Below are 26787 nucleotides of genomic sequence, written 5' to 3'. Positions count from 1 at the left end.
GAGTAACGTGTGACAACTGAGTATAGTTTTCTAGCGGTACAACACGTCATATATAACTGAATACAACTTTAAAATAGAATGCTAAGTATTTGTGCGAAGTTACACCACTATGTAAACGACAGAGGGCGATTGCGAGAGAAGTTGACGCTGCTCTGACACCAGTGGTATGGAGTGACTCCTCGAAGGAGTACTCGTTGGGGACCTCTGGCGAGGAGCTCGCCCTGGCCTGTTGGGCCACCCAGCTTGCCTAGGCCAGCCCGTGCGCCAACCAAGCAAGTGATCTGCAGCTACACCACCAGCGCTGGCTGTCCCGTGCCCTGTGAGGGCCGCTGTGTATTCATGTGGCGTTGTGTGCGCGAGTGGCGGCCATTTTTGTGAGTCGACGTTCGCCGTCGAAGCGATTCTTCGTTGAGTGTCCAGTGCGTATCGTGCGTGAAAAAGCTGGTGGCTAATCCCTCCGTGCCTGTCCTTGAACGGGCCCTGTGCGCGCATCAGTGCATGCTTGGGGTGTCGGGAAGAGCGGAGCGTCGCTGGCGGCTTCGCGAAGCCTCGCCGTCGTCGTTCTCGGGCGCTGTGCCGTAGGAACGCATGGTTGAGCTTTCGCCGCGGGTCCGTGCGGAGCGCGTGGCGGCGGTCCCCCGGGCCGGTGGACGCGCCTGGACGCCTTAGTTCCATGGCAGCGGCAGCAAACCCAGGTGAGCACTGCCGATGGAACAGTAGGGATGCTCGATCGGCATTGCCCGAGGCTTCGCAGGTGTGACGCGTCCATCTCGGAAGCTCGGCTCCGTGTTTGGTTGCCCGTGCCGTGGAGTAGTGGCCCAGTGGGCGGAGTTAGGAACTAGAAACTGGCTTTACTATACTAACGTTCGCATTTCGCGGTGATTGGGGCTCTTGATAAAACAGCAATTAAGACGCCGCGTGTTAAGCGTTGCTTTTAGGATCACGGATGTTGGTTTGCGTTTCTCATCAGTTTAACGACAGTGAAGTAACGCAGCCTCTCACATGTACAAACGAAATAGTTTTGCGTTGAAGAATTATATCATATTTGTGCATTTGTGGCGTCAGGTAGGATAACAGATGAATGCGCTAGGCACGTTTGTGGGTGGAGCTCAGTAACAGCAGAGACTAGTCTAGTGCAGTAATTGCGCTTACAATTCTTGTTTAGTAATGCGATGAAAGAAATCTGTTTCTACTGCTGGTAATATCGGCATTCTCAGCAACGCACAGGTATGTTAAGCAACTTTGGGTTCCGAAAGTAGTCATTAGGTCACTCAATCGAAATGAAACGTATTAAAGTGGGCCAACCACATTGCTATTTGGCGCGTCATCTGATACAAGACCTTCACGGCCCAGTGACTTCAGACAACCTTATTAGCACGCTGCTGTAGCCGATGGTTTGATGTTAAACTTTGATCATTTGCTTTGCCGCGGAAACTTAATGCCCGTCACCGCTGTCAATTTTGAGGTACTCTCCGGCTACCTGAAGATGATTATGGCTGAAGTAAAAGTGTAAGTCGAATAGTAATTCATTGTAAATCCTGCCAACTTTGTGTTAACTGTTTTGTGATATTGAAACACGCATGAGAATGATATACGGTACGAAAAACAACATCCTAATGAAATGGTTCAGAGAACTTTTTTTTTTCTTTTTAGCTCTATCTTGAGAATTTCTTCATCCAGTTTCGGTAATTCAAAATTAAAGGTGTAATACTATACCTTTGTGCTTCTTTCTCGATGCACGAACTCTTTTCTGACTTCTTCAATGACATCGCTTACCTCAGAACTTTCATATGTTAAAATGCATTTAGTGTTATTACTGTGACATTTTTAGCAAACATATATTAACATAATGCATATGCGTAATAGCGAACTCAGAAACATGAGGTGAGACATAGAACTGCATAATACAACATGTAGAGCATCTTATCTGCTACCCTTGTTTATATTAGCATTTAGAATTGAGTTCGCCAAGCTGATAACATAAACATGCCTTGTGCAAAGCAAGCTGTGTTGTGCTTAACGAGTGAGTGGTCTTGAAATGAGTTTCATTTGGAATGCAGCAGTAACCACAATGTCATATGGAACTACAATGTAGTGCCGCTGGTAATCACACCATTTGAGACCACCGTAAGTACTCTCCGGGACATAGGGTTAGCCATTTGCAATGCGCACAAGGGTTAGATGCTTGTGAAATATCTCCGTCATGCAGCAGATATGTTTTGTGGTGCAAACTCGCAGGTGTGTAAACAACTGTGCCCTTAAACACTCATCACTTCTTAAAACATGAGGTATGCACATATGCCTTCACACTGTCAAATCTGCAAGTGTGTTCTTTTGTATGACAAGATTGAGATTTTACGCCAAGGCAGAGACACTAGACACACGAGCTCGTGAATACATTTTTTTTTGTCAAGTGGCGAAGTGATTGTGTTAGTGGCACATCAGCTTTGGGAAGCATGAGAATAGGTTCTTTTTCAATTAAAATTGTGAGGGTCTAACCCCTGATTAAGTCCTGCACAAATTGTTTCTTTTTTAATTATCACAGTGGGAGCTTTCAGATGTTCTATATAAACTGTCATTTTAATCTTTTCAAAACATTGTTTTTAGTGAGCGTTTGTGCTGTTACCCATCTTTCTTTTTGCATTCTGTTATGTCTTGAAGTGATTCCTTTAATGTGAGAACTTTTACTGTCCCAAGCGTCTTGAACAGGAAGGGGTGATTTTTTGTATCTCTGACACTGTATTTTACTATGCCGCAAACTACTACAGTAATGAAAAAAATAAAGTCTAGGAGTAATGTATTCCAGTAGAAGTGCCTCTTTCTCTATGTATGGATGTCATCTATGCTGTCCATTGCAATATTAGTGAACTCATTCCATGTCGGCACATTATATTTGTTCATAGTATGGTGTGTATCATGTGCAGACGAGTGCTGCAGCATTACTTCAAAACAGCTGAAGTGAATGATGATATTGAAACTAATGCACATAAAGATTGGTAAATGAAGTTGCTGAACTATATATTGACGACAGTTCATTGGCAATGCATCTGAGGAATCTTCTGATGAAGACTGGAGCATACCTGACCTTGTTCACAGGGGGGCATCACCCGTCTGGTCAGTGAAATGGAAGTACCACAACATTGCTGGCTGCCATGTTCTTATTAGCATGAAACATTGACCTTTCACCTATTTCTGATAGCCCGCCCAGGTGACTGCTTTTGTATGTATGCTCTTGAAAAGTTGCAAGTCACCTGGAAAAGACTTTTCTAATCTTCTTGCTGTGAATCGTTAAGTGAAATCTTGTATGTACAGCATATTTGTGAAAGCTAAAAGTTTAATTTTTGTTCTAAGTTGCAGACGGCAGCAAGGTGCTCAAGAAACGGAAGGCCAGCTGCTACAAGGAGTGAGTTTCGAGCATAAGTGTCATGTTTGCTTACATTTATGTGGGTATCCGGGAAACTGATTCTTGTGTCCTGGTTGCATGCAGCGCTGCCGATGAGGAGGGCAAATTTGGACGCATGGACGAGGACGCCCTGGAGAAGGAGCGATACGAGGCATGGCCTGCTACGGCCGATGCGCTGGCGACACCGCGGCAGGGTGACGGCGGTGAGCTGCTCGAGTCTCTCTCTGCGAAAAAGGAGAATCACAGTGAGATTGAGCGGCGGCGGCGCAATAAGATGACAGCCTACATAACGGAGCTCTCGGACATGGTGCCCACGTGTAGTGCGCTGGCGCGCAAGCCCGACAAGCTGACCATCCTGCGCATGGCGGTAGCTCACATGAAATCCCTCCGTGGAACCGGCAACACAAGCAGCGACGGCACCTACAAGCCTTCTTTCCTCACCGACCAGGAGCTGAAGCACCTCATACTGGAGGCAGCCGACGGCTTCCTCTTTGTGGTCTCTTGTGACACGGGTCGAGTCATCTATGTCTCCGACTCGGTCGGCCCCGTGCTCAACCAGTCCCAGGTGTGTGCCGTACCTGCTGCAAAGTGATGCGGCCTTTTTATTAGTAGTGATGATGTGTTCCTTACCTTCTTCCATGCAGTCTGAATGGTTCAATGCCTGCCTGTACGACCTGATCCATCCGGAGGATGTCGAGAAGGTACGCGAACAGCTTTCTACCCAGGAGGCGTCCAGCTCCGGGCGCATCCTTGACCTGAAGACTGGCACTGTCAAGAAGGAAGGTCATCAGTGTGAGTTCCTTCACGCAGTGTAGGGCTGAAGTGATAATATCTGGGTTTTTATGTCCTAATACTACCATATGATTATGAGAGATGTCGTAGAGGAGGGCTCCGGAATTTTTGATCATCTGGGTTCTTTAATGTGCACTGACATCACATAGTACAAGGACCTCCACCATTTTGCCTCCATCGAAATGCGACCTTTGAGTCCGCAGCTGATCACCGTAGCCACTGTTTCACTGAGGCGGACTATTTGGCTGAAGTGAATGGATGATGTTAAGATAAAGGACGGTGGGTTGGGGGCTGGCTAGAGAAACTGTGCGGCCAGGCCTGCAGCTTAAACGGAGGTAAATTTGCGGCATCGTCCGTGAAAGGGAAGTCAAGTGCTGCATACCGGCATTATAACTTCTCTAACGAGCTAGTACTTGCGTCTTTTGCAGCTTTCTATGCACACTTGTCCGTGTTCTTCCTAACTGTACGAAACTTAACGCATGCTGTCACAAAACACTGGTGGAAAATTTATCACTATGGCCTGAGATCATGATGTGTCCACTTTTCGTGTGTTGCAATTACACACGTGAAAAAAGACATTTTTTAAATGGAGGCAGAAGCCAAATTTAATCTAGCCACTACTGTTATGCCTTAAAATATATCTCACTAACTTTTACACTGAACAAAGAAACTTAATCGTACCCTTCTAGGAACCGACTTCAAGAAGTACTGAGGATAATAAAGCACAAATTTGGCAGTTTTCTGATTAAAACGAGTTTGTTTAATTTGTCATGTGGCAATATTGAGCAATTCGAAAAAGCCCATAAGCAAGCTTTAAACAATAATTGATCAATGTTAACATCTCGCTCTTGAAATTTTGCAGCTTCTATCTCCCTAGTATGTGAACATCCTCAGCTTGCAAAGGGTCAGCATTCCTTTCTTGTCAGTAAAACAGAGCGCACACTGTTTGAGAACCTGGAACAGTGGCTGCGGTCTTAGCTGCCATGAATTACTATTGGCACTTCAGGTTGACATTGACATACCTGCCAAGTCTTCAGATTTTCCCGTAAAATGTACGAATTTCAAGCACACTTATAATTTTACGAATCTTGCTTGAAATTTTACTAAAAATATTTCATTTTTGATTTAAAAAATAAACTTGGCCTACGGCGCATTGCCTCAGCTAGTCACAGAGGCCACAAAAACGGCGTTGTGCTATATTTTGCCACCAGGAGAGAACAATATGTATTGGTGTTATCATCATCGCATACCTGCCAAGTCTCCCGCATTGTCCGGGAGACTCCCTGATTTCGACCGTTTTTTCCGTTCGTACGGTTGGCACGAAAATCTCCCGTAAATCGAAATTCGTGTGCGAGATCTAGACGCATTGACGAAAATGCAGGTCGGTCCGTTCCAGGCTTTTTTGCGAGCCCACTGCATTCTATTATAAAAAAATTTGAGAGGCGTTCATCTAAATGTACAGTAGAGGATCAGTGATGCAAAACCGGGGCAGATACGAATTCGTGAACTTTCCCAGCCAAATGCATGTGTCTATTGGGTCAAAATTCGAATGTTACAAACACTGCCAAAAATGGGGGAAATAATTCAGTGCGTCAATTTGACTTATGACGGCAAAACATGATTATGCTTGTTGCTAAAGGCAAACCCATCTTAGTTACAAATTTAAAAAAAGACGGTACCCCCTCCCCCCTTTCTCCGCTTGGAGGTTTTATGATTTTTTTTTGTTGCAAGGTTGGCTGGCATGCATTGACTATAAACAATGTCTTCCCATAGAAATGCAATCCCATGTGCTCTTTTGAACATGTAATACTAGTAATGAATAAAACAGCAAGAAGAAAGGGCAAAGAAACAAACCGTTAGTGCTAAGCTTTGTTCAGTTTTGTGAACTGCATCCACTTGACCCAATTTCCTATGCTAATGCTGAAAATTCATTGTCTCCTCAGTTCTTCAATGTTCTGACTCATGAAAAGCATGCAGCGACAGAATGGATGAATGATTTGCAATACTTCAGTGACTTTTGTCTTCTTCAAATAATTTCATGCAAAAGATGAGCATCGCTCCTCAGTTCTTCAATGTTCTGACTCATGAAAAGCATGCAGCTACAGAATGTATGAATGATTTGCAATACTTCAGTGGCTTTTGTCTTCTTCAAATAATTTCATGCAAAAGATGAGCATCGGCCTTGCTGGTACCACATATTCTTTTCGCAGAGTTTAGCCCAGGGTTGTTTTATGAATGAATATGAAGAAAAAAAAAAAGTGATCCGGATGTGAGAAACCGCTTGTGTATCTCTTCTTAACAATTGTATCTGTACATATTCTGATTTGAACATTACAAATAAATAAATTATATTGTTATGGGAAGGAGACTGACTCAGAGGGGTAGTCACCGATGTATTTCTAGCCAATTAGGCGAGCAGCGCCAGCCACACAGATTAGCTCGCGCCAGTCTATCTCCTTCGTCTTCTTCAGCTTTATGCACTGGCACGTAGCATGGACTTACGCAGCATGGACGTAGCATGGTACGTAGCATGAACGTAGCATGGAATTAAAAATCTCTTCTTTGGAATGTGAGTACCAAATGAAGTCATTAATTTCATACATTACATTTTGTTTTATTTAGCCACTTGAATCGTTTCTCAGAATTAAAGCATACATGCTAGATCATGACCAGCTGACCCAGACAAACACTCAGATGACTACATTCCAACTAACAAGCACTTGACACATTTATTCAGTTGTAGTACTTTAGCCAGAATTCATTATTTGGTTTGTGGGTGGAGGGTAGGGGGACTCAGGTGAGCTAACTAAACTTGGCTGTACCACTGCTCAGTCGGGTAGCATAAATACAATCAGAACTGCTTTAACGTGTGCAGAACACGTTCTGTACATTGCAACATCCCTACTTTTGCTTGTAATGCAGTTTGTGTGTATAATTTCACACGCAGTAGTCGACAAGGATGTGAATATGCACATTCGAGCGAGTGACATGATTGTATGCCATTGAGATTGAATATAACGAGTTTTTCGTTTTTGCAGCGTCGATGCGGCTGTGTATGGGTTCCCGGCGGGGGTTTATCTGCCGCATGAAGCTGGGGAATGTGCAGCCTGACGTGCAGGGCCTGCAGAGGCTGCGCCAGCGCAATGCCTTGGGCCCGTCACCTGACGGTGCCGCCTACGCTGTCGTCCACTGCACTGGCTACATAAAAAATTGGCCTCCATCAGGTGAACGCTGTTGAGATCTTGCATTTTATAGCGGCAGTGAACAGGCTCCGACTTTTTTTTTTTTTTGACATCCCTTAAAGGGTCCCTGAAACATTTTTTCAAGTAACCAAGGAATGAATTCACTGGAGGAGCTTATTGCCTCACGAATTCAACGCCACAAAAAATTTAAGAATCCATCCAGTAGAAGCAAAGTTACAAAGAGTTGTCACATGCTGCGATCGCATCCTCTCTTCTCTCGTCCCGACGAATGCACTGGAAGCTAAGGTTAGGAATGGCAGGGCCAAAAGAAACGTCAGGCGAGCCCCGTGACCTTGAGCTTTTTTTTTCGAATGCGCAACTTTTTCAGTGGACAAGTAGCGGCCTCCCACGGCGATCTCTCTAACGAGTGAGTGCGCCATGTTCAAATCAGCCATTGTCTGATAGATGGGCTTGCAACATGTGATTTTTGGGTATATTGCATGATTTGTCAACAGAAGAGAAAGCAATTTTTAGCTCACTAATAATTTATTGTGAATTCTAGGCCGCATGCTGCGCTATAATAGTTGGGTCGCGTGTTGTCGGCAGCCTCTACTACCGATGCAGCGTTTTCTGACCGTGCTCAAAGAGTGTTGCAGGGCCCCTTTAAGAAGCACGCCAATTTGTAAAGACTGCGGTGATGCCATTTTCCTAACAATACAGAGCTGTGCTCCGCGCAGGCCTTCCATTTCGAACAATTCCAACACCTCATTTCCTCTGACCAATCCCCCTCATACATGCGGTGATGCGAGCTTGCCCATGGGCAACTCCACTGACCTCGTCGGTCGGCCATTTGCCATATGAAACGGTGCCTTGGCCTTGCACAGTCTGCATTTTGGTTTTCTCGTGCTGCCCTCTGTCATTTTGTTGAACCCAAAACTACTGGGAGAAGTAATATTGCCAGAACGAACGTGTTCGACATATAGAGGCATCCGACTACTTTTCGCTAAGGGAAGGGTGCTCCACGACCCGCGATATTATAGCACGTATTCGCAAAATTCTTGTGGCAGCATGTTCAGATGGCAAAAGTGCACATATTTCGCTTCATAGCAATTTTTGGACCTTGGGGTTGTTAACTGGCCCTTTAAAGTAGTTTTATCAGCAAAGATGGACATAATTGGAAGCGTACTGTTCTTAAAAGAAATGAGGAATTTGTCTGGATGCTTGCATAAGTTTGTAAGTAGGAAAGTACTGATATGTTCCTTAGTAGTCAAACATCATGTCGACTGGTTGGAAATCATGCATCAGTTCTCACGTGAGTGTCTGCTTGTCTCTTTGTTCTGCCTTGAAATGAAGGATGGCCCTTGTGACAACTACCGACTATACTTTTTTTGTAAAATTTAGATTGTAAACTGTGCAGGGGTCCAGGTGGAACCCGGTGACCAGGATGGGGGCAGCCATTGTTGCCTGGTTGCCATTGGTAGGCTCCAGGTGACCAGTGCTCCGAATCCCAGTGACCTTGTGGGGTCAAACTCAAATGCAGAGTTCATCTCCCGTCATTCTGTGGACGGAAAGTTCACCTTTGTTGACCCCAGGTCAGTAGCCATGTATAGCAGTCACATAATTCTTGCAGTGCCATAAGTAACAGTGTGCGAATATTTCAAATATGTTTATTATATTGTTTTTGTTTGCCATTCAGATCAATTTGCTGGAAATATTACTTTTTGAAGTATTCAAATTCTCGCAAAATAAATGAGATGGTTTCGTTTGCTCAAAATCAAATCATAATTGAAAAAGAAAAAAAAGGATGGCCCTAATTTCAGTTCTGGCGATCTCATGCTGCCAATTTCCCACAAGGTGAGTTGCCCTCCTAAGCGACCATCAACTTTGTTCAGCCGAGCATCAGGCCGAGAGTACCTATTTGACCAGTAGGTGCCTGGCGGCAGCAATTCTCTGCCTCTCACAGCAGCGGCGGATGCTCAACTATTTCACCAAGGTTGTGGTGGGTTAAGGTATGCCCACGGATCTTGGCAGAACCTTATGGGACTACCTTTCGAAATGAGTGCCCAGAAACAACCGAGTGCCAGGTCGGTGTTGTACTCCTCTACCCATTGGGAAAAATCGGTGGCCTCCCGGTAGGCACTCGGAATCGAACCTGGCACCTCCCGCATTTAAAGCGGACGCTCAAATCGTGTAGCCACCGCTGCGGTTGAGACGCCGTAGTGGAGGGCTCTGGAAATTTAGACCAGCTGGGGTTCTTTAATGTGCACATAAATCAAAGCACACGAGCCTCAAGCATTTTCGCCTTTGTCGGAAATGTCGCCGCTGCGGTTGGGATTTGATCGCACGACCTGCAGGTCAGCAGCTCAGTGCATTTAGCCACTAGACCAACTCGGCGGGTAAGGTCTTCTAAAAACTATAGCATGAGGTACGTTGACATGAGGTACTTTGATGCACCCTCATAGAATTCTTCCCTTGATAGAGTTTTTTTAAAGGTCACTGCTGGATATGCCGCGATCACATGCCATTTCAAGGGCATGTGACCTTGACAAACTCAATCTACACGGAGATGCTTGAATATGCCTGTAAGCTTGTCATTGCAACCCAGAGATTTTCTCATTTTTGGCCTGTAGAAACTTTTTTTGGTTGTCATGCAGCTGAGGATTTCCTTCTTTTGGCTGCACCATCCATGGACCCTAGTTTCAGGCACACAGAATGGATGCTACGTAGCGGTGCTTTATGTGCCTAATACTGTATTTACTCGCATAATCCTCGCACTTGCATAATTCTCGCACCCCTCACACCGCCCAACAAAAATAAGATTTTTTTTTTTCCTCGAGTAATTATCGCACCCCTGAAAGCTGCCGTAATAATGTTGTCTACTCGTTCCATCCACTGATGATGATAGCGCACACCATCTGGCGCCATCTCTTAAGCATCAAGCGTGTCATTATTGCACGGAGATTCGATCTAATCCAAGCCAAGCCCAAGTAGCAAGTGTGCGTTGCGGCGTGTTTTGTATGTTGTGTCAGTAATGTTGTCACGATTTGAAGCGACACTGAAGCTACACGGCTGCTTTCAATTTGAAAGTGATAGATCATGCACTAAACAACGGCAACAAGGCTGCCGGTAGGCTCTTCAAAGTCTACGAGTCTTTCGCTGCCAATTTTAGAGGCTACAGTGCTAGAGAAACTGTTTTTTTTAAACATGTTTTGCAGTCATTTTGAACGCAAAAGCTTTATTTGACCAGGTTTGAGAAAGCGTATATGTTCGGCACCCGCAAAAACTGTGCGAGGAAAACCCGTGACCTCTCCTAGTGAAACTGATACCGGCATCAACTGCTGCACAAACCACTCGCAGCAACGGATTAGGAGAAGGAATCTGTGCAGCAGATGAGGAACTCCCAACATGAAGAGGGCATGCCCTTGCCTATCACATCAGCTAGGCAGGCCTCCATAAAAGTAGCAGGAGGAGAAGTTTAGGAAACAGTGTCTCTTCCTTTCACATTTAAATTGTTCTCAACAACACTTCGGTTGTACTAAATCATTTAAGGGGGGACGCGGCACTTTGGGACCGAAAATCAGCCAAAAAATCGAGTTTTCGCGGACCTTCTTTTCGCATTCCCGACATCATTGCGCACCTATTTACAAAATTTCATAGCCGAATACCATCAACTTTTATCGTTATTCAACTTTAAAAAACCGAAAACGGGCGTCCTGCCCTTTAAATTGAGGGCGAATAGCGCAGGTTTCGGCTCTACGATACGCGGGAACTACGCGCTCGATCGGCGCCATTTTGGTCTTGTTTGAAAGAACGCGTTTTCAGCTGTTTTTTTTTATTCAGTAAGCAACATTGAGCGTTTCCCCGGCTCGAAAAACGGGGCCTCAAAGACGAAGAGCCGCGCTCACTGCCATTGGCTAAACGGCGCACGTGACTGAAATGGCGCTTTCCGGTTGGCTGGAAGCTCGCGGCTTGCGCCTGCATACGCGACCCGACGCCATTTTGAAAGGGTTACCGCTGTGACGCCTCGAAATCGGCAGAGCACTCTGAAGCTTCTGATCGTATCGCCATGCCTGGAAACGCAAAAAAGTATCGGACCGTGCACGCATTTGGTCGCAGGAAACGCAAAGGTCGTGGGAGAAAGTCTACGAAGTCATCAGAGCCCTTGGTTGACTCCGACGAACGATGTGTCGACGCTCCGCGGCCGTTCAGCGATGGTGCGACCGAGCGCGTTGCCTCCGACGACGATGACGGTGAAGCGAACTCCGGACGACTACGAATCGACGCCAAGGTGGTGACAAACGCCGAAGTTGAAGAAAATCATGCCCGGGAGAAAGCGACGCTCGACCGGCTTTCATCGGCGCCAGCAACTGCACGGAAAATTGACTTTTTCACCGCGAGTTGTAGCGAGGCAACCGCACAGGACTCGGACCACGCTGCTCCTTATCTGCTTATGCATCTAGATATCCTAAACGCGATAATGGGTGCCTTGTGTTGCAAAGCCTGCCACGGACCGGCTACGATCGTCAGAGGGGATCGGGACTACGGACTTGCCGTGAAAGTGCTAGTGCAGTGTGAAAGGTGCGGCGAGATCGCGAATGAATGGACTTCGCCCCGCGCGAACGGCACGAAAACGTGCAATCCGTTTGAAGTAAATCTTCTCGCTTCGAGGGCGATGGTGGCTACCGGCAACGGCTAAACGAAAATGAACGATATTTTCGCAACAATGGGCATCTCACACCGCGGTATGCACCACAAGACGTTTCAGCGGCATTTGAAGAACACGCTGGCACCCGCTGCAACGCGAGCGGCTGAGTCCGCTATGAGCGAATGTGCGGAAAAGGTTAGAACAATTTATGATGACTTGTGCTTCGGCCACCGGGGCAATATTGCCGTTAGCTACGACGGCACGTGGAAGACGCGAGGCCATTCTTCCCACATCGGCGTGGGCACAGTTATCGAATTATTTAGTGGCTACGTGTTGGACTACGTCGTTCTTTCCAACTTTTGCCTAGGCTGCGAGGTGGGCCCAAAGCCTAGTAGTGAGGGCTATCAAGAATGGAAGGCTAACCACAAATGCCAAAAAAATACGAACAGCAAAGCGGGGCAAATGGAAGTGGAGGCGGCTCTAATTCTATTTCAGAGGTCGCTTGAACGCCATGGCCTGCGCTACACAACTATGCTGTCTGATGGAGACTCTAGGACATTTTGCGCCATACAAGACGCCAAGGTGTATGGTTACATTGACGTGCAGAAGGAAGACTGTATTAATCATGTACAGAAACGGATGGGCACCGCATTGAGAAACCTGGTGCAGAAACAAAAGTGCGATGGGAAAAGAGGCCTTGGTGGGAAAGGCAGGCTCACAGGTGAGCTGATCACCAGGCTGAGCACATATTATGGCCGGGCTCTGAAATCGCATGAAGGTGACGTGGGCGAGATGCAAAAGGCTGTGATGGCCACATACCGCCACGTCACCTCCACTGATGAATGCTCGGACCATAGTCTGTGCCCAGCTGGTGAAACTTCATGGTGTCGGCACAATGCCGCAAAAGCAAAGGGTGAGCCCGACCCCAGGCATGCCTACAATCTACCGAAAGACGTGGCAGAGGCATTACTACCGGTTTATACCCGGTTTTCGGAAAGAGCCCTGCTTCAGAGGTGCGAACGCGGCAAAACGCAGAACTCCAACGAGAGCCTACATTCGGTAATCTGGAGTTTGGCCCCCAAGGAGCATCATGCGTCCCTGTTCGCTGTTGAAGCAGCTGTTGCAGAAACAGTGCTGCGCTTCAACACGGGCAATTTGAATTTTGCAACGGCAATCTTAGGTGAAATGGACATGAATGCGACAAGTACTGGTGCCAGGAGAGCGAGAGAAAAAGACCACCGTCGCAGCATTGTCTCCAACAAGAAAAGAACAGCCTCATTGGAACTCCGGAAGCTAGTGAAGAGGAGGCATGAGCACAGAATGCATTCAGACTATGCTTCTGGTGCGTTTTGAGGTTGTCTTGTTGCATCTTCTGCAATAAAAATGTGTGCACACGTTTTTTCTCGATTTCTCAAAACGACAATTTTCATGTGCTTCCCATTATGCCGGAGCAATATCTCTTGTTCTATCTGGGTTATCATTACGATTTCTTTTTTGTTTCGAAGATAAATGCAGGGGATGTGTCGTAAAGTAAGTTTTATTGTAATAATTTTTGGAGAAAATTCTCTAAATGGATCTTTTGTTTCAAGTGTAGATGGGGAAATTTTTCATGTCATATTCAACATCCCACAACTTTGCTTCGAAATAGCCCAGAACAATGATTTATACTTTATTGCACACTGTGAACATACCGAATTGGTTCTATAGGTTGCACATCAATATCCAAGTTACAGTTAATTAGCTAATTAGGCCTTAATTGAAAAAGTCGCAGTTCATTATATCTTTAAAACTAATTGTCACAGCAAAAAAAGAATTAGATTTTTGAAATCAGCAGTAAAATCTACGTAGGCTCTCCAAATTCGACTGAGGTACTCGCAAAAATAAAAGAGTTTTTGGAAGGTGTAGCATCCCCCCTTAAGTAAACACAAATCGGCCTCAATATTGCCTCAGTTTTCACTAGACAGCTAAGAAAAACCATTTAGCAGCACACCTTCAGCGCTTCGTCAACCTAGCCATCGAAAATGCTTTCATATTCCTATCTCATAAGAATATGCATAGAAATCTTTTCCATCTTAGGAGATATTCTATTCATGCTCAAACTTTGATGGTATTTCAATTTGCTTCACACCCAAAACTTGGCTATTTGCACTGCTCTGGTCACGAAAGACACGAAAGTGTGTCGTCGTTTTGTTCTCGCGCTATAACTATCGTCATGCCATACCAACTAGCCCAAGCTGCCACACTTCTGGTCATAACCATTTGAAAGCCATGCTGGAAATAGGCATTTCATTGCTGCATTTTTGAAAACAGCTCCCTGGTGACTTCATACTAAGGCAAACTATTTTATGTGAAAGCTTGGCTGCCATCTGCACAGGAAATAGTGAAAGCATTGTCCAGTGCACAGTTAGTGAAAATATCCTGCTTATTTTGAAAAACGTGCACTTTTACTGCATTATTGAATGGAAGTGCACCAATGCATCAACTTTCCGATGTTAAGAAGGACCATGGAATCACAGTACTTCATTTCATAACCTGCTGGTCCAAGTGTCAGTCATGAATAAATGTATTGTGTGCAGAATGAGCACCTCAGAGAGAAGACTTGCACTACAGAGTGCTGTTGTTTACATCTTTCGTGCGTTTTGTGTGTATTTTTAAAAGTCCTCAACTAGCCCAATGTCATGTCATTTAAGCTGTCACAGCACGATTGGCTTAAACTCGACTCATACTTATCTGTTTTAGCAGCTTTCCATGAGGACTCAATGCCTAACTCACTGTGATGTTGATCTCAGAAAAGGCCTTTTTTTTTTTCCTTACTGTGCTCTGTTATAAATTGAGAACAGAAGACAACAGGATGTGTTCAGGCATGACGTGTGCCGCCAACTAGCCAAAACTTGGTGCTCTATAACCCCTGCAAGTCAGCAGTGGAATATAGAGTTAAGCTTTGTATACATAGAAAATGCACTCTTCAAAATGGTTGATGTAGACCGTGTGCTTTGGTTGTTTTATAAGCTGGAGAACATGATAATGTAGGCCTGACCCAATCCAAGAGAGCGCGACAGGTTGTTTGGGAATCTAAAGTAAGGTCATGTGAAAAACATAAAGCCACATAAACCAAATTTGCTTGTATATTAAAAGTTGAACTGGCGGCCTGTTTTTGTTCAACAATCTGTCATTTGCAAGTGGTCACTAATTGTGAACGATTACTAACTGTGCACAGGGTAACAGCAGTGCTGGGGTACCAGCCGCAGGAGCTGCTGGGCAAGCCTTGCTTTGACTTCTTCCATCCCGAGGACCAGGGCCACATGAAGGAGAACTTTGAGCAGGTGCTCAAGATGAAAGGCCAAGTGATGTCGGTCATGTACCGACTGCGTGCAAAAAACCGTGAGTGGATCTGGCTGCGGACCTCCTCCTTTGCTTTTCTCAACCCTTACACGAACGACGTCGAGTATGTTGTCTGCACCAACACCTCGGCCAAGACGCTGTCGGCCGGTGCTACGGGCACAGATGACGCACCTGCAGACATGCCGCTAGGCTACGGTGGCCATGCCAAGGAGGGCTTAGACTACTCACTGCCTCGTGCCGACGCCTATCGCTCGGCAGACAGGCGCCCAGCCGCTCCTCTAGCCTACGGCTATGAGCCATATGCTGGAGGGCCGCGTTTGGCCAAGGGGTCTCCTCCTGCACAGGCCTGGAGTGCTCCTCCACCACCGAGGGTGCCTCCTCCACAGGTGGGTGCTTTGTGTATGTTAGCAGGAAAGAACACTTTTGGTTTGTAAATCTGTATGTACAGTATAAGGGCGTGTGAACAATGAACTTTAGGTATGAAACGAATAGTAATTTGGTCTAATAATGGCAAATATAATAGTTTGAATAATTTACAGTCAAATCCCGTTATAGCAAACCTCTGATTACCAATTTTTTCAGATTAACAAATTTTTCGAAAATCCCCCTCCAAATGTTCATTAGTCTAGTGTAAGGATATTTCACTACTACGAATTTCAGAATACCGAATAACAAAATAACGTATCGAATTCTTTCCCCGTTGTATCTTCACAACCCTTCAAAGTAACTTATATTGATCCTCGACAGTTACTTGCCGCTGTGGAAATGATGCCCAGCTCCATAGCCGCCACTATCATCATCACCATTAGAGCACTCGCGAATTTCTTTATGTGCCCGCCCTACTCATATGTGCAATAGCCCCATTGCGATCATCATCGCTTGGTACTTGTTTTTTGTGCATGTTTTAGGGGCGAAGCTCCTTATAGCGGCACCCGTTCGTCCCTCGTAGTCGTATTGTGTAACCAGTCTTACGCTTTGACCTCCAAGGTGGTGCTGGTGGGAGATTTCTTCTGTGCATTGTTGAACAATAAAAAAAAATTCGCAGCGTGCACTTTAATTAATAGCCGAATTCTTCTGTCTCTCATTCCCCATTAGCAGCCATTGGTATGTTCCAGTAGGAAACGTTAGTAGAAGTAGGAATGTTAAAAGCCGACTTCTGCTGTCTCTCATTCCCAGTAGCAGCCATTGTTTACCTCCAAGGTAGTGCCTGGTGAGATTTCTCCTGTGCGTGATTAAATAATAAAAGTTTTTTCTTAAACACACCGCTGATTGATAAAATAAACCAACAAAAGAAGCCAGATGTTTCTAAAGAAAAAGATGCCAGCTGCTTAACGAAAGACACCAGGTGTTTTCTAAAAGAATGGTTCTTTAATCAAAACTATATCGATACAGGTTTGTAGTTGCCGATGCTCGTTGCCGTCGGTGTGTGCTCGAATGGATAAGGATGTCGAAAGGCGGGTGCGCAGGGCAGCGGCAGCGTGCGCTCGCAGACAGGACCCTGAAGTGAGAGCACGCGAGGCAGAAGCGCGCCGGGAAGCTGTGCGACGTCACCGCCAAGATCCTGCTGTACGGAAACGAGAAGCCACATAAGCAAGGCAGCGTCGGCAAGATCCCGTCGTATGTGAACAAGAAGCTGCAGCGGCACGTCAGCGTCGGGAAGATCCTGCTGTACGGGAACAAGAAGCCACATCAACAAGGCAGTGTCGGCAAGATCCCGTCGTAGGTGAACAAGAAGCTGCAGCTGCACGTCAGCGTTGGCAAGATCCTTCCGTACGAGAACGAGAGGCCGAAGCAGCACGTCAACGCCGCGAAGCAAATCTTGAAAACGTCCGACAATGGGAAGCGGCGAGGAAGCGCGCATATCGCCAGGTAAATTAACGGAAGAAAATTTCACGGTGTTACTTCCAGGAGCTTCGCCTAATCTCATCATCATTCACCTCGTGGATCTGCCGTCAATTTTTTTGCATCAGGCCGTGCCCCTGACCTTTGTTTTTGTCAGGCAGCTTTACAACGGTACCTGCACGCTTGTTACGCGGCTGTTTTCTAGCCTTTTGATGTGTTATTGAACGATCAGCTTGAGCCCCGGAAGCAGAAAAAAAGGGGAATGCTACGACAGTGAAAAATGCGATGTGAGTGACCTATGGGATGAAGCCACCGATGATTACCCAGGCTTGTATTGCTCGAACACTATGCACAGTGCGACAACGAAGCGGGCGTATAAGCTCATCTGATGATTGACAAGATCCTCACCATTAGTCGTGATAAGGAAATGGTGATGAAAGCAAGAACCACATTGAAACAGCGCACGCAAACCAACCTGAAGAATCTATATTTAACGCCCATTCTTCACAGCACGTAAGGAGGATGAGCACGCTTACGAGTTCGTCCTTCAGCAGTCGAGCTGTCCACATCAGGATAGATCGCTTCCTTGCTCAAATAAACCTGCACAGGTTCCGTAATATCTCGTGTTTTTTTTTTCTCTTATTAGAGCATAATTTATGAAATGCTGTTGTATGATTAACAAAAATGTCACGATACCAACAAATTGCACTTTAGTAAATGCAGGGACATATATAATGTTGCCCATCTCTTTGCTGTCTATATAAAGTAAGTGAAGTTCAGCTTTGACACCTGACAGCATGATGCAGTAGTGACCTATTATGCGGTTTACAATGCATGGCCACTGTGGTGTAGCTAGAAGCAACTAATGTTAGACCTGACTGTTCAGCAAGTGCATTGAACATGTGTGAATTCGTGTGTGGCATGAAGTTGCATATTGAGCTCAGAACACAGAAGAAGAAACATTTAGAAGGTGCAACTGTGCTCCTTGAGGCGACCGGATAACGCCACATTGACGAAGGGCCAAATCATGCTGGCAGCGTCTTTCGGTAGAAAAAGGAATTGCCGACGTTTCGGTTTCCGAGAGATTGGTTGTGCGCGTTGCTCACGGCAGTCAGTCAGGGAGCGGGAATGCGGAGTGCATTTGGAGGCGCTCGGCTGGTAGTGTTGCCTTTTCTTTTTTTTCGTGGTTGTGGCTTTGCACTGCGAGGTGCTGCCAACTGAAATGTCCCTGTTGGAGCATGTTATTTTTGGATTTTATGTGACGTTATCTGTACGCCTTTAGACACCTGCTTTAACGAGAGTTTCAGTTCTTAAATATTTGTTTCCCTATGGCCCAAAATCGAATAGCCTTTTGCTGATGTGTGGCTTCTTTTGCAGGAACAGTATGGATCCAGTGGTTATGGTGGTGGTGGCAGTGGCAGCCAACTCAGTCCGTCACGGAGCCCATCAGGCCCTACGTACACTCAACTTGCACCTGGTGGCGCAGCACGACCAGGTGACTGTACACTTTTTGTAGCTGCCTACAAAACTGCGCGAGTTGGTTTAGCTTCGTGGTGTAAAATGCAGCGCGTAGGAACAACACACAAGAAAGGGAAGACACAGGACAAGCTGTCAACTAGCAACTGTCGTCTTTATTAGAAAGAGAAGACTTAATACAATTATTTCCACTGCGTGCGCATTCTCCAAACAGCACGTAAATGTCGCATTTTTTCAAGTCAACTGATTTCACAATCATTTGGAAAAATGGATGGGGTGGAGATGCAATCATCATGGTTTTTCTTGATGTGGAATATTTTGATGATTTCACCTGATATTTGATCTATGTGTCTGAAGATGAGCAATATATGGAAATGCCATAGTCCACCTATATTAAGCATGTGTGAGTAAAGCTTTACAGGGCACTAACATGTTTCACCTCTGCAATAAGGAAAAGGACTGCATGATTCGGCATGAGCTTATGTCCAAAAGTAAGTGCCGAACCGAGTTGATGCGTACTGTAGCACACCAAAAGGCTTTTTGGTGAGCTACTGGATTTTAACACCTTTAAAGAGCCCATGTTACCTAAAATGTGGTGTCACCAACGCTCGTCGCGAGTGGAAAAATGGCTTTGTTGGTGAGCAAAAAATTCCGGTCGATGCAAAGAATGGAAATCAGAGTTTGAGCTTCAATTGAACACAAGAATTCTGCATGCCACTCAAATACTCCTATCACAGAACTACGCCAGCGTTTGAAACAGCTATTTCAAGTCATGTTGTGTCATGTCAGGAGTGTAATGTTGTGTATTAGAACTGCAGAATTGTACCAGTGAATTTGCACTGTGTGAATTGCATAACGAGTGGGTGGTTGAAAGCTGCCAACCTACGCAGGGCTTCGCTACAATTCATCAGCAGCAGCATCCCAGCATCATCCTATTGTAGCTGATATAACAACCTCACAACAAGGATGTCCTATTTACAAGTTTTAGTAAGGGCAAACTTGTGCCCAAGCCAAAGGAATGATGCAGCGTTGGCAGTTTCCCATGGAATTATCTCCCCTCTCAAGCGTCATCTCCCCGATGCGTGCAATGTGGTTGTAGCATAGCAAGCGATTGATTGGCTAGTCTTCGTATCGGTCGTAGTAGCGCTTCATGCGTACTATGTGTACGCGCTCTGTTGGATTGCGTCGTCTCGAATGCTCGTGGCCTGCAGGCTTGACTTCATAAGCGAGGTCATTGAGTCGGTGTACTATCTCATATGAGCCGAAATATCGGCAAATGAGTTTTTCAGACAGACCTCGCCGGCGTACTGGGGTTCATATCCACACTTTGTCGCCAACATCATACCGCGTTTCACTTCTTCCCCGGTTGTAGCGGTCTGCGTCAAGCCATTGTTGGTGACATATTCGGTACCTTGCTAACTGGCGGGCCTCTTCCGCTCTTTGTATAAATTCGTCCAGGTCAGGTTGATAGTCCTCTTGGTCTATCGGTAACATGGCGTCCAGTGTTGTGGTAACTGCACGACTTTAAACAAGTTGAAACGGGGTTAGCTTGGTGGCCTCTTGTACGGCGGTGTTGTAGGCAAAAGTGAGATATGGTAAAATTTTATCCCAGTTTTTGTGCTCAACATCCACATACATAGATATCATGTCAGCAAGAGTTCTGCTAATTCCTCCCTGACAACAGGCCGGACGAGCTCCCGCAATGTGTCAAGATTATCCACGATGCCTGCTGAGTAGACTCCTGCTGATGCACCGGCTACGTCGCAGTTGCACTGTTGGGCTCTCTGTTGCAGTGGCGTTTCGATGGTTGTTGCTTCCGTTCAAAACTCAGCAACAGTACGGGGTGGATTGCGAACGAGTCCCCCGAACAACTTCACTCTGCTTTACCTTGTGCACGAGGTGGTGCACCTTCTTGTCTTCCGTCATGGCGGGATCAGTTCGCTTGAAAAGGCGGGACATATTTTTTATGTACATTGAGACTGTTTCGTTCCTTCGTTGATTCCGTGTACGAAGAGCTGCTTCTGCCTTTCCGGGCGATCACTGTTGTCGAATGTACTCAGTAGCTGCTGCCGAAACTCTTGCCACGACGTCAGAGATGCCTCGTGGTTTTCGTACCACACTCGCGCAGAGTCTTTCAACGCAACGTAGACGCTGCGCAGCTTGCCATCCTCGTTACACTGATTTAGATTTCCCGCTCTATCGGAATTCTCTAACCAGTCTTCGGCGTCTTCGTATGGGTCACTGTGAAACACCTTTGGAATGACAGGTTCGCTTACGATGAGTTGTCCCGGCGTAACTTGGCTCGTCATAGTGGTGGTGTCACTTGTCTCTGTCACCGATGTCCTTGAGACAGAAGAAAGTGGTCCGAATTCTGGCGATTCTCCTTGGATACGGCGGCTGACTCGTTGGTGTACCGATGTGGGGCTCGGAATCGTTTACCCAGCACCTCCACCAGAAAATGTAGCAGATATAACCTCACAACAAGGATGTCCTATTTACAAGTTTTAATGAGGGCGAACTTGTGCCCAAGCCAAAGGAATGACGCAGCTGCTGGGAAAAGGAACCGAACGTGCGTAGTCCTCGCAAACCTCTGCCTCGAGCACTGCCGTTTTCGCCTTCACGCGTGCTGGCCGCTCGTTCGAAGCTCGTGCGCATGCCGGACCCGCTCGCCCATTGCGGCTGGCTTTGTCTCTTGTAGCGGTGCTGTCAGCGCTTCTCTTGTTCATGATGTCTGCCTTACACTGAGCGTTGGCAGTGTCCCATGGCAGTATGCAGCTGTGTAGGTGCATATTGCTTTACAGATGCATAGTGGGTGCTTTAAAAGTGTAATTACAGTAGGTGCCCTAGGACAGATTACAACGGCCAATATCATGAACTCTAGCATTCCTTCCCTCACAGTACGGTTGAGGTGTTTACCGAGAAGGTAAATGGCAAGTGAAAGAGAAGGTGACATGACTGAGGCCATGTTGCACTCAGAGCTTAAATGGGCCCTGCTACTCTTTGCTAAGTAGCCGTAGAGTGGACTCAATAAAGGAGCTTATTGCCTCATGAATTGACAGCCCCAAATATTTTTAGAATCCATCCAACCTGCAACCTTAGAAAAACACGTCCGGTGCTCTACAAACTGGGCTACTGCAATGGTCATTTCGTAGTCTACTTTAATGTTGGTAGTGTCGAAAGCGTTATTCGAAGGTCGCATTTTCAATCCTTGCCAGCGGCAAGATGTCTTTTTGCCCACATTTTTTTTCTTCACATTTATGTCATAATTACTATTAATAGCATCCCCTATACTTTTCTTGGTATCATTCTCTGTTGTTCCCATTAATATTGCGTCTAACTACGAGAATAGAAGTTCTAATTATGGCGACCACATTGTATTTCTACCTGGGAAGGTTGGGCTGTTGTGTGCCCTTGAACAGAGCCAATGGTCTGCTTTTGTGCAGGTCTGTGGGGCCAGTGGCAGCCAGGTGAGGCACCCCCACCCGGAGCAGGAGGAGCCCCACCACCACCCCCCGCACAGCAGCAGGAGCTGTCCGACATGCTCCAGATGCTGGACCAGTCGGGCACGGCATCGTTCGAAGAGCTCTCCATGTTCAACTCATTTCCCGAGTGACAGCACACACATTGTGGTGGGGGGGCCCCCTCTTTTGTAACCGCAGCAACAGCGACATTGTGCAAGGGTTTTGGTAGCGTGGCTCATCATGGACCAGTACCATACTTGACCGACGTGAAGAAACAAGAGAACTGAGGTCACAGAAATACACTGCACTGTACTGCACCGTATTGCACCCAAGACTGCTCTCTGCCATCCTGCTTTCACCCTTTTGTGGCACACCTGCCACTGCATCACCAAGCTGGTAGGAAACGGCACCCCAGATGAAGAGAGCTGGCTTCACAGTTCACGACGCTGAAACAACCATTTTTTCAACATACCAAGCGTGAAGATTAGTGCATTGGTGCCTACTTGATTATAGAGTACATACTATAAGCTGGAACAAGCATTTTAGTTTGACGCAGATTCCCCCCCCTTTTGGCAAGTGTCGCGAGCTTGCATATAGATGTATGCATTGTACATTCCCCATATTTTTACAGGACATGCAATTTATTTCAAAGTACTGCTTGCACACATTCCTTCAACTTCTTGCATTATATGTTGGGTAACGAGGATTGGTCACACAAAATTGGATCTTGTATGCTTAGAATGTTCTGTTGTAGGTCATGTGCTAAATTTCTGGGATTGGTAGTAAGACAACAGAGGTGGTAGATCTTATGACAAAGCTATCATAGCATCTTGATTATGGTGTCTGAGAGGGTCTTGAGACCTTATGGTTTTTTTTTTTTTTTCATGTACAGGGCTCTAAGACGCTCCACATGTGCTTTGTATTTAGTGGAATTGAACCCAATTTTGTTTGTCTTCCTTTGTAAAGCCTTCTTTCTGTATGCTTTTCATAAATCAAGGTTGAGATAAAGGTGTCTTAATTCAAATCACGTCATGCCATGTACCCCTCTTGCCCTGCAGTAAAGCGTTTCTTTCAAGGGTAGCTGCTGTGTGCTGTTCTAGTTAAGGCAATATATTTCAGACATTATTACATTTCACGTACACTAGACACTTTATTCGTTAAGACGATATCATTCAATGTAAAGCGAAAGGAAGCAAACCATCTTAGATTGTGTGTTGCCCAGGTGAAAACAGAGATCCACTTCATTGTATGCGTAGCTTGCACTTCCACTTGCCAAGTGCAGTTATGAGATCATTACAGAAGCAACCACTATGCATCATGGAAGAGGTTGCCACCCACATAATAGGAATTCAGAAGTATGAAGGAAGAGGAAGCATAGAGTTCAAAGCTGGAATCTTTTCAAGCATTTTGACAATCCTTGTTACTGCCCTCGAAATCTTAATGGGAAAGTGTCTGTGGCTCCAAATCAGAAAAGCTATCCTACCCAGACCGCCACATTTCTACAAATCTCTCTACAGAAACTCACCTGTTTACTGATACCTACATGGGGCAGCGTTATCGATGGATGGCATGTGATATGGCCCCCCTTTTAAAGATGAGGCTGGGTTATTTATTGTGTAAATTCCAGGCTTGTGTGAATATTCAAATTTGATTTGATGTGAATTTAAATTATTGGAAGCTTTAATGTATTTGAAATCAACGAATCGGTGCATATTAGTATGTAATCTTTCCCTTGTAAAGGTAGTTTCACTGCAATGGAGGAATGCTGTACTGTGAACACAAATGCCCAGGAAAAATCCGCACTGCCACAAAGCCTCACTAAAGTTGAACGAACAACACATTACCCCCACATCAATTCATTTATGAAATTTATAAGCTTGTTACACCAGCTTATATGCTTGTAGTATAGTACTTTCTAAAAGGTAACCTGTTTTACAGGTTATCGTTTGCATTCTACAGAAAGGCAAATCCTGCTACTGCACAAAGTTGCTTCCGTTTCCCTTGAATCAAAAAGAACGACATTTGCACATGCCTCATTTCAATTTTAAAAAGTACTGTGCAGGTAAATTGGGTCATGATAAGCATTTTTTTTATGTGTGTATACGTATACTATTCAAATTCAATTTGAAATTATTTGACCAAATCACTTTTTGCTTTAAACCTAAAATCTACTGTTCTCACAGGCCTAGTAAGCACCCTTTAGGCAGAAGTTAACGTTCAAGGGGGCTGCCATTATGCCAATCTGGAACCCTGTCGGCTGATCACTGCTTTCAAAATTTTCAATAGTGAGTGGCTTAAAAAAAATGCGATATTCCCAAGAGGAGTGTGTTTTGACAGAGGAGAGAATGCCACGACTGTGTATCAAGGAACCTAGGTTATACAATTAAGCAAGTGCAGTGAGAAATATTTCTCCTTGTTGCAGAGGTTTGTGACGAGGTGGTTTTGAGCACAATCAGCAAAATGAAATACAGTGGTAAGGGTTGCCCTGCCACTTCTTTCATGTAACAATATTACACAAGCACTCCATCTAATAAAGCATTACCAAGACTTGTTTCGATTTAACACCTATAGCTCAATAAGCATTCATCAAGGCACTTCTTTCATTTATGTAATACACAAAGTGAGGGCAAATGCAAAAACTGCATTTTAAAATATGCTAAGACTTCTATGTCACATCATTTGGGTAACTACTACAGTGTTGCCTGTTGTGCAAAACAATTCTAGGCTGGAAGGAACAGAAGATGCTTTGTATCAACTTATCGTAAAAACCGGAATATAGGTTGAACCAGAATATAAGTTGACCCTCCCACTTGAATCTCTGAAAAAGAATTTTTAAAAAATTGCAAAATATCTCGGTGCATCCTTACCTTCATGATTACGCGACACGACCAGCTGCACTGTGGTGACGTTTCTTTTTATTTCGACACTAATCTCATGTAGTTAAACGCCAGAGAGGTACACAAGTACTGTCACTGGGACTCGTCCGATGTCTGTTGGTCACTAGTTGCGTCCCTGAGTGCATTGTCCTCCGTTTCATCTAATGCGTTGCTGGCGGAAAGGCTTGCAGACCATCTCTTCCAGGACAAATTTTCATGCTGATGACACACAGCCACAAACGGTCACAAGCGATGCACATCGTAGGCGGCCAGCGGGGGTCTTGGTATTGTTGCCAGCATCCACTCGTAGAGCTCGCACACACTGTCCACTGGCTGGAGGATTGATGTTAGTCTCCAAGGGATCACTAAGCGGTCCGTCTTGCCATCGGACAGAGCTACCTTTACATCAGCCATGAGGTGGTCTCGGAGTGAGTCGAGCACCAAAATGCTCGGTCGCTGAAAAAGTGCACTTGGCCGCTGATTCCACACGAGCCGGATTTACTTAAGCATGAGGGGCACATTCATGAACCCTTTTTCATTTGCTTTCATGATAACATCCTGGGGAAAGTCTTTTTTTTGGTAGCCCTTTTCTCTTGAAAATGATATGAGTGGGGCAGCTTCTTTCCATCTACTGTGCACGCGAGCATCACTGTAAATCGCGAATGCTCGTTGCCCATTGTCAAGAGCTTCAGTGCTTGGATTTTTAACGGTCACAGTCCGGTTCGAAGGCATATCAAACCATATCGAAGTTTTGTCAGCGTTGCCCATGTGTCCCATCATGTAGCAATGCTGTTGACGAAGCTTTATGGTGAAGCGCTGATAGTACTTGACCAGCTTTTTATCGAAATCATCAGGCAGTTTTTGGCTCATAGAAGTAAGCTGCCTCACACAAAGCCCTTCTGCTTCATAAATCGACAGACCCACGATAGTGAGCTCTTAAATTGCGCCCACGTGAGCCCAGAATCACGAGCTATCTCGATAGATTTCATGCAGATGTAATAGTTGGGGCTCCACGTTTTCGGATGAATAAAAAAAAATCTAATAAACCCATGCCGTTAAATTTTGTGACAATTAAGATTTACCTGTTAAACTCCTATTTTAAAAGAGCATTTTTATGTTCAGAGGGCATTTCCAAAGCTGACAGTCGTGAATCTGAAGAAGTGCACCTCCATCAGTGGCTGTGACTTGGTTAAGTATGCTTGCATCTATTACAACAAGCTTTAAGGTTGTGATACAAGAAAATGTGGGCATTTTATAGTCGAGTATCTGTGCTTGTATATGTGTTAGCATGTTGAAACTTTCTAGACAGATAAAATACACTTAGTGTGGTCACAAGATTTTGTGTTCAGATATGATTTCATTTTGGATTTTGGAGTACTGAGAATATTATAATAATAATAGATCCTTTATCTTTAATCAGAAAGGTGAAGGAGGCTAGGAGAAGCTGAAAAGCATGTACTTTGATTAACTCCAGCCTTTACTTTATAAAGTGGAGTCAATAAGTTACTGCGAAGCCACGTCAGACCAAATGGTCCTTAGCTTTGCTTCATTTTTTTGTATCTCACCAGATATAAAATCTGTTCATTCAATCATTCATAAGTTGATAAGAAGATATTGCAACTTATAAAGGAAAATTAAACACTGAATTTCGGAGAATGAGAGGTTCACAAAACGTAAACTAATAAATGCCGAATTTCCTAAAAAATTTCAAGAAAAGCTTCCAATTAAAAGAAGAAAAAAACTAAGAACATAAAGCCATAGTCATAGC

At 45.2% G+C, this 26787-nt stretch overlaps 1 protein-coding gene across 3 annotated transcripts; it reads left to right on the top strand.

The window, feature by feature from the left end:
• Nucleotides 1-420: 420 nt before the first annotated feature.
• Nucleotides 421-22475, top strand: tgo (Aryl hydrocarbon receptor nuclear translocator homolog tgo). Of its 3 annotated transcripts, none has more exons than XM_037433501.2 (9): nt 421-695; nt 3358-3403; nt 3488-3968; nt 4048-4195; nt 7234-7419; nt 8795-8969; nt 15240-15750; nt 18584-18701; nt 22126-22475. In XM_037433501.2, exons 1-9 carry the CDS (start codon nt 674-676, stop codon nt 22293-22295), a joined length of 1857 nt encoding a protein of 618 aa, XP_037289398.2. In that variant the 5' UTR covers nt 421-673; the 3' UTR covers nt 22296-22475. The 3 variants fall into 3 exon arrangements, with proteins under 3 accessions (XP_037289398.2, XP_075744965.1, XP_075744966.1); XM_075888850.1 differs by having other exon boundaries at nt 3352-3403; XM_075888851.1 differs by lacking the exon at nt 421-695 and adding an exon at nt 1207-1227 and having other exon boundaries at nt 3352-3403.
• Nucleotides 22476-26787: the final 4312 nt, after the last annotated feature.

The sequence above is a fragment of the Rhipicephalus microplus genome, chromosome 3, assembly GCF_043290135.1.
Source record: "Rhipicephalus microplus isolate Deutch F79 chromosome 3, USDA_Rmic, whole genome shotgun sequence".
Lineage (NCBI taxonomy): Eukaryota > Metazoa > Arthropoda > Arachnida > Ixodida > Ixodidae > Rhipicephalus > Rhipicephalus microplus.
Note: the sequence above shows the minus strand (reverse complement) of the source record. Positions and strands in the feature narration are given on the sequence as shown.

Excerpts from the sequence above, each read along its gene's own strand:
- tgo (XM_075888850.1), top strand. The coding sequence starts at position 674 with ATGGCAGCGGCAGCAAACCCAG. Across the intron at positions 3,969-4,047 it reads CCGTGCTCAACCAGTCCCAG|TCTGAATGGTTCAATGCCTG; the intron begins GTGTGTGCCGTA and ends TCTTCCATGCAG. Across the intron at positions 7,420-8,794 it reads AAAAAATTGGCCTCCATCAG|GGGTCCAGGTGGAACCCGGT; the intron begins GTGAACGCTGTT and ends TAAACTGTGCAG.